The sequence below is a fragment of the Aegilops tauschii genome, chromosome 2 (genome assembly GCF_002575655.3).
Source record: "Aegilops tauschii subsp. strangulata cultivar AL8/78 chromosome 2, Aet v6.0, whole genome shotgun sequence".
Taxonomy (NCBI): Eukaryota; Viridiplantae; Streptophyta; class Magnoliopsida; order Poales; family Poaceae; genus Aegilops; species Aegilops tauschii.
Window position 1 is genome coordinate 119,659,208 of NC_053036.3, and position 8,687 is coordinate 119,667,894.

Sequence of the window (8,687 nt, forward strand, 5' to 3'; positions counted from 1 at the left end):
AATAAGGAATTAGTTATATTATATTTATATATATGATTCTGAAAAGTGGACTATTTGGATATTTGGGTTAAACTTATCGGATAATCATATTTGACAATGTCGGATAATCCTAAACATATACCGGATAATCCATATCCGTCGGATATTGCCAATACCATATCCGCTACCATATCCGTCGGATATCCGGTTGACAAAAATCCGTATCCGCATCCATATCCGCCGGATTCATGAAAGTGCATACCATATCCTTAAAAACGGATGCGGATTCGAAACAAAAATTATCCGTACCATTTACATCCCTACAACTGGATCAACATTATAAAGAATAGTTTCCTCTTTAATTGGTACTGGTTCTTTAATTTCTTCTTTAATAGGTGGGTGATATTTAAACCACTTCTCTTTAGGGAGATCAACATGAGTAGCAAATGATTCACAAAAGGAGTCTACTATCTCAGAATCAAGTTCATATTTAGTGCTAAACTTTTGAAAAAGCATCGGTATTCATAAAAGATTTAACACAATCATAATTAAACTTAATACCTGACTGTTTAGCTTCATCGAGTTCCCAATCTTCAGAGTTGCGTTTAATTCTTTCCAAAAGATCCCACCGGAATTCAATAGTCTTCTTCACAAAAGAACCAGCACAAGAAGTATCAAGCATGGATCGATCATTATGAGAAAGCCGAGCATAAAAATTCTGGATAATAATTTCTCTTGAGAGCTCATGATCGGGGTATGAATATAACATTGACTTAAGACTCCCCGAAGCTGGAGCGATACTTTCTCCTTCATGAGGCCAATAATTATATATGTAATTCCGATCACGATGAACTAGATGCATAGGATAATTTTTTTGGTGAAACTCCAATTTCAATCGATTCCAATTCCAAGATCCAATATCACCGCATAGCCTATGCCATGCCAATGCTTTCCCCTTCAAAGATAAAGGGAAAACCTTCTTCTTAACTTCATCTCCGTGTAAACCTGCAAATTTCTTCCACATATATCAAGTGCATATCAGGATGTTCAGTTCCATCTCCTGCATAAGGATTAGCAAGCAGTTGTTCTATCATACCTCCGCCGCAATGTCCGGCAACGGTGGTGACGGCCACCACCATGACTAGGCTTCATGGGCACATAAGGCCAACGCCACCGCGCGACCGCAAACGGACGTCCGGTTTGGCCGGATTTTGTCCCTTTGGGTAGGGCGATGGGGTCGTGTCCGGGCGTGTCCTGGGATGCGGTGGCCGTGCGCCCAACGCGTGGCCATCCCGTTTGCCCCATCCTGTCCGCCAGGGCCAAAAATGCCCATATTTTCACATCAAAACTAGTTTGCACGTCCAAATATTAATTTTCTGGAAATAAAAATAGTTTTACAACCCAGCCGAAATTGTCTCTAATAAAATAGTTCTACAACCAAATTGAAATTGTCTTGAATGAACATAAAATGAACCAATACATCTATTGGTTGCCAATGTGATCCCATACATGCTCAACCAAGTCAGTTTCAAGATCCAAATGAGTGTGCCAATCACGTAGCTCGCGATAGAATTGGACAAACTGTTCAAATGTGGCCGGTTCTTGGTGCAGGGGCTCAACATTTCCACCTTGATAATCAAATCCTTGGTCGAAGATACTCTCATCACGCTCGTCCTCGACGATCATGTTGTGCATAATCACACAAGCAGTCATCACCTCCCAAAGCTTCCTTTCATCCCATGACAGTGAAGGATTTCAAATGATACCCCACCAGGATTGAAGCACACCAAAAGCATGTTCCACATCCTTTCTAGCACTCTCTTGCATTTGGGCAAATCTCTTTCTCTTCTCATCTTGGGGGTTCGAGATTGTCTTCACAAAAGATGACCACTGAGGAAATATACCATCATCTAGATAGTATCCCTTGTTGTACTGGTGGCCGTTGATCTCAAAGTTGACAGGTGGGGAGTGGCCTTCTGCAAGCCTTGCGAAGACTGGAGAACGCTGCAGCACGTTGATATCATTGTGAGAACCTGCCATGCCGAAGAAAGAATACCACATCCAAAGATCCTGCGAAGCCACCGCTTCTAATATGATAGTGCACGCTTTGACATGCCCATTGTACTGGCCCTGCCAAGCAAGTGGACAGTTCTTCCACTCCCAGTGCATACAATCTATGCTGCCAAGCATGCCTCGAAAGCCTCTAGCTGCGTTGGTCGCCAACAATCTCTCTGTATCAGTGGCAGTTGGCTGCCTCAAGTACTCCATGCCAAACACCTCGATCACAGCCTGGCAGAACTTGTACATTGACATCAGACATGTTGTCTCACTCATACGCACATACTCATCCACCAGATCGCCTGGAATTCCATATGCAAGCATGCGGATGGCCGCGGTGCATTTCTGGTAAGAGGAGAATCCAAGCTTGCCAAGGGCATCCGTCTTGCACTCAAAGTATGGGTCATGAGGAACCACTCCCTCTCGGATACGATTGAACACATGCCTTGCCATTCGAAAATGGCAACGGAATTTATCCGGCTTGAAGAGCGGGGTGTTGGCAAAGTAATCGGCATAGAGCAGGGCGTGGCCTCTCTCCCTGTTGCGGTTCAGGTTGGGAGCACGGCCAGGGAGTGACCCCCTGTACCGAGGAAGCTGCCGTTGAATGTGGTCGTGAACGACCAGTGCAGCCACCACAAGATCTTCATCATCCGACGATGAATAGTGCGATGAACAAATGAAGTGGTGAAATAAAAACTCATCTCCACTTTCCATACCTTTGTGGGCAAAGTGTCGAACACCTTGCGGTCGTGGTGGCAAAGAGGCCACGATGATCACCTCGATGCAGCATGGGTGATTGGCGGCCGGCTACTGGCCGCTCTGGAGCACTCGTCAGAAGCTGCCGCGGCCGTGGTACGTCGCCGGCGGTCGTATCCCCTCTGCCGCCGGCTGCGACAGCGACGGCCAAACCTCGTCCGATCGACGGCCAAAACTACGGCGAAAGCGCGGGCGTGGTGGCAGCCATGTCGAGACGTGGTTTGGTATGGACGGCCGGGGGTTGCGCGGTGAGGAGGCGGCCGGAGAATAGCGGCGCAGGCGGCGGGGCGGGGCGGGGAGAGGGGGTGGAAGCGTTGGAAGCGAAGGGACTGCTAGTGTCCCCGACAGGCGGGCCATAGGGGGACAAGGGCGTGCGGCGAGCCCGTCCGCGCGATGTCCGTTTGACCCCAAACTCGGTGCAAGTTTGGGCCGGGGATGGGTCGAAAATGGACGGTATCCGGACATTTGTCCGTTTAGGGCCGCGCGTTGGGCCGCGCTATTCGTCCGTTCTACCCCAAACAGACGCACCCGGTGGAGTTGGCCTAATCACGCCGCATAGGCCCTCCCGTGACCACCTCGATGACGATGAGGCTCGCTCCCGCAGTGGCGGAGGCACTAACAATATGAATGTAGTGCTAATTAGTTGATGAACAGTGCAAAAACCAGTAATTATCTACTGTTAAAAGCCTATTTTTCATTGGTTTGGCCCTCCCAGCCTGTTTTAACAGCCTTCGGCCCCCGTGATACAAATTTCCTGGCTCCGCCACTGCGCTCCCGAGGCCCCATCCTGGTGCCGATGAGGTGGTGCCTGCTGCCGCCTCTACACTGCCAACTTGTCAAAACCGCTCATCTTTGTTTGGTTTTGATAAAATGATGTACTATCGTGTCTCTGACATGTGGGGGGCTGGGCCATGAAGGGGTCAAATATGTAAACCTTTTTGCATGGAATCAATCACACTCTACAAAATTTCTCTGCTACGTTACCGTGCTTTATGATCCACAAAGTCGAACTTGGGATTCAGGAGTCGGTGTCCACTGTCCAGTGAACAGCAACTGCGCCGCGCTAACGAAACTTGAGCTCGTGATGTCGACTCGCCGGCCAATCAAAAATCACACGAGGAGGGAAATTATGTGTCGGTCCCCGTGGCCTTGATCGCATCCACACTGGATGCTAGACCTAACTTCAGAAAATCGTGGAATTCTCAACAACAACAAAAACTGCAGAAAATCGTGGAGTTGGTACAATTTGCTATTTTCAACGGTCCTTGATTCTTATTGTGCGAGACATAACAGGGTCCACGACTCGTTAAAGAATTTTCATCATTCCTCGAAGATTGCCGCACGAAATAGAATCGGATGGTGGTACGAAAAGGTACCGATGCTATCATCAGAGAAATCCTCGCTCACGGCCTGAAAATCACGAAACTGGCCGACGTGTTCAGATCACGCTCCATAAGAAAACTGTGATTTCGTGTGGATTGAATTGGGTCACGGATGTGCTCATATCCGCTTATCATAAAGAATTCGGAATGTCCATATGGCGTCGCCCTCGCCAGGGGAGGCAGAGATGGGACTAACTTATGAAGTTATGAGCTAACCAATGAGCAGGAAAAGATTCAGTCTGCTCAAATGATATGGCCGGGTGAGCAGGAAAAGATGCTGCTACAGCTGACACGTCGCAATAGATTAAGTATGCGTGGCTAGATATCGTTTGGAGTTTCAACCTTGCTAAATAACAATGTCAGATCAATTCGGCTAAATAACAATGTCAGATCAATTCGGTTCAGTAGGCATTATTGCATCCTCTCTGGGTTATACCTTAGTCAATCATCAAACTGATTTTCCCGCAAAAAGATGAATACTCCCTCATATACAGGGCCAGTATGAAATATATGTTTTGCAGCTATACAAGGCCACCAACAGTAATCGAGGCAAAATTAATGATATTTTCTCGTACTAGCAACCTGTTTAATAGTTGCGTGCATGCAGTCATAATGACAGTCAGCTACTTCCTCCACTCATTTTTCTTACATGCATGTGGGGTATTAATGATCCCAGTAAACGAAAATAAAAGCTGACTTTCAAAGCAGACATTAAATTTTACATTGATATGTGTAATTTGAGTTTGTGGCCTTGTATATAAAAATGAAGGGAGTAATTTCTTTTAAAATGGCAGTTATCCCGCATTCATTAAGAAGAAAAGGGTTGCTCGGTTAATTAGGAAAACCGAGTGAAAACCAAATTGCCCGGTTAATTATGAAGAACTGTGCAAAAACCATCACAACCGCTGAGCGGCACACGTAAGAAAATCATCACAACCGCTGAGCGGCACCTATAAGAAACCCCACACACACCGCTTCAAGAAGGGCATCGGGGAGACAACACACAAGCATCATCGTCATCACTTCTCCCCGAAAGTATGATAAAATAATTATTCGGTTTTTGTCACTCATAATGTGCAGACTACTAGTAGTATATTGCAAATGATGCAACCTTGCATTATCGTTCAACCTTTCCATTCAAAAAATAAAATTATCAGCAGCAAAGCAGATGCATGTGCAGCAAAGCGGCAAATCGTGCCACTGGCAAGCGCTCTCTTCTGTTCTATCTTCTTCGGGCAACACACCGGAGTGCCGATTGGACACATGACTCCACTCATGCACTTTTCTGAGCCCCATGTGATGCGTCAACTCTCCCCCTGATCCGATCATCATCATCCGAGCATCCATCTGCCTTTGCCTTGGAAATCTGGTAGGTTCCATGGCTACCTGTCCTGCGCCGCACACGATGGTGCTAAGCTGGAATTGGAAAATTTGGAACCGCTGGGATGGAACATTCCATTGAAAATTTAGCCAGGAGTGGAAACTTCTGGAGGAGAATTCTTAAACGGAGGAGATGCGCAGCATGGTTGGGATGCTTCCAGATATCTGCTCAGGATATGCTAGTATATACACTGTGGCTGTCAGGCTCAGGCACCGAACTTCCAGCGATAAACAACGGGTTAGATGTACTAGATGATTAGGCACTAGTAGAATGCATGTACTCCACTCTGTTTCTGGTTCAGCTGTTGCTTGCAGAGAAGCGGCCAAATGCGACGGCCTGATTGATCTATAGGACGAGAATTTCTGAATCGCATAGAGATAGACGAGCAATCATTGCTCAAGTCGGGTGTCGTGCTATCTAGGGCGGAATCCTGATGCCGCCGATCGATCGATTCCCTGTGTTTTTATGATGATGATGATGATTGCCCTAACTGACAGCTCTCTCGACTCTCGAGCGCCTCTTCTAGAACAGTCTAGCGTTTCTCGTCGTGGATTCAGATACCCAAATAGCCTAACTGATCGGCACCCTTCACCCAAGAGAAAAAAAAAAACGAAAACGAAAACGATCGAGCAGCCAGCCCAACTGATTAATTCCGGGTGCAGGATGATCTTATAGTGCGACCGTTTTTTTCTTTTCGAAACGGAGGCATATAGGGTCAGTTTGGTTCCCTTCCTCACCTTCATGCCTGGATAAAACACTAGCCTGGTCTTGGCCTGAGAAACTCAGAAAAGCTGCCCGACGAGGCTAGACGTGTTTGGATCATGTCCTCTGCCTGGCCAGCTGTAACTACCTGTATCAATCTATAAACTATTGTTGGCCCACATCCATACATAGCTAGCCCCACAAAAAGGTGTCATTAGCACTCCAGGCCAGCACCCAGGCTAGCACCAGGCGTCCAATTCTCGGCGCCTGGGCCAGGCTAATGACTATGCCTGGTGACTCGCCAGGCTAATCAAGATGGCAGATGCTCCAGGCGAGGCTATCATCCATTACCCAGGGTATCATCCAAACAACGTTCAGGCCAGAATCAGGCAAGCTCCAGGCCAGGCATAAAAACATGAGGAAGCGAACCAAACTGACCCATAGTGAGACAGTTTTGAGCTGATTTGGTTTCCTGTCTCCCGTCTCTGGCCGCTGTAAATTCACGCCGCGAAGAAACAAAAAAAAGAGACGGGAGACAGGAAACCAAATCAGCTCAAACCCCACTTTTTTTTAGAAATGCTCAAAATCCACTCTTTTTTTTCTGAGAAATGCTCAAAACCCACATGTTTTCTCGTGTTTGTCCACGACACATGGGGCCGGGCCGGCGTGGTCTTGGTCACATGGCCTGCTTGCATCAATCAGCAAGGGCACGATCGAGCGGCGCGACGTTTGCGGCACTATTTGGGTCGCTGCCGCCCCCTATCGATCGACGAACGAACGAAAGCTAGAGATGGCATCGCTGCTGAACCGGTCGCCGGTGGATCTTGGTGCGCGCGCGGTCCCGTCGCGGGCGAACAGAGGTCGGCGTCACGCCGGAATCAAATCTCTGGGTTGGCAGACAGTACGTACGGTGCGCTACCCGACGTCGTGCTCCCGTGGATGGACCACTCCACTGTCTCGTACCGCCGGTCTACTAGTACTAGTACTGTCTACGCGATGACAGTGAAAACCGCGGGAATAACAGCGACGAGTCCACGTCCACGTCGTCGTTCCAGCTCGCAGGCTCCATTTCCAACCGAGCGCCAGCCAGCGGTGCGTGCGTGCGTCCACGCGGTTAGAAATATCCGACAACGTAGGCCGAACAAAAAGTTACTAACCGGCCAAAACCCCGCGACGATTGCTGCGTCGGTCGATCTGGGTCCGGGCAAGGCAACAGAAGGACGTGCGTCATGCACGTAGTATAATCCAATCCACGGGCCATGAAAACGAAGTGGGTGGCGCGCGCACTAACCGGCAGCACGACCACGACGGCGGCGGCACCAAATATCCGCCGCCACCGTCCAATCGCGCAAAAGGCAGCTCCTGCTCCTCTTCCTTCGCCTTTTCCGGCCGTCGTTTACCGGAAACAACACGGTTTCGAGCGACCCCTTTCGCTGTAGCCCCCGACGTGCGTAGCGGTAGCAGCGGCCGATAAAAGAAGCACGTCACCGGAGCCCGCGCCGCACGCTGAGTCCCGTCCCGACGCCTGGTACGCGATCGCGTCGAGCTGCGAAGGTTCCCCTGGACCCCGGGCCGATACTGGGACGGTTGGTCGCCGGTCCGCGGAAACGCCGCGCGTGGCGCACGAAAGCCCAGTCCATGGTCAAGCGCGCGTTCGTTAGGCCGTTCGTTGGGTGCCGGGTCGCTGTCCGCCGCAGCGACGTCGCGCCGGGACGAGCGACAGCGACGCAGCACGCAACGCACGCATGGTCCGTCCGTCCGTCCGGGGAAAAAAAATCCGTGTGCGCTTCATGCTAACTGAATTCCCTGGAGGAACGATGGTGCAGTGGAAGTCGCCATCGGCATCGGCTATGGCCTTATCACGTCTTTCCTTCTCGGCGTAGGTGAGGATAATACTAAGTAGAGGGGAAAATATCCAGTGCTACCATCCGTTAGGTGATACGGTGATACAAGACTATATAGAGCGTTAGATATACAGGAATGGACTGGATCAGTTCACTCAGCTGTTTACATATGCCCCCACTAACATTTGCATCTTGGCCCCAAAAAGAAGTATGTGTTGGTCAAAACTCCTGTCACATGTTTCTCCTTCTAAGCCCCCGTTTCTCAGAAAACATACCGTTTAAGAATGCAATCAGCAACCCCGGGTCAGAATGATTATCATAAGATATACATATAACCGGTGAAATCAAATATAGGCACTTTCAGCACATATTCCTACGAGCAAACAACACTCCTTAATTTTTCTAAAGTTCCAAAACAATAGAAACAAACATCCCTTTGCCACATTCTACAGTTTGTTCTATTACAAAGTGAAGCAAAACAAATTGTGCTGGCTCCAAATATAAGCAACAAAACATGGCAAACCTTCAGATATAAAAGCATGTTGTTGTGCAATAAAGCAAACCAGAGCGGTACAATCTTCCAGA

The 8,687-nt window shown here is 48.7% G+C and overlaps 1 protein-coding gene across 1 annotated transcript; it reads right to left on the minus strand.

Moving 5' to 3' along the window:
- Positions 1–1,734: 1,734 nt before the first annotated feature.
- On the minus strand, positions 1,735–2,751 carry LOC109769181 (uncharacterized). Its single transcript, XM_020327929.1, has one exon. It carries the CDS (start codon positions 2,749–2,751, stop codon positions 1,735–1,737), a length of 1,017 nt encoding a protein of 338 aa, XP_020183518.1.
- Between the last annotated feature and the right edge of the window lie 5,936 nt (positions 2,752–8,687).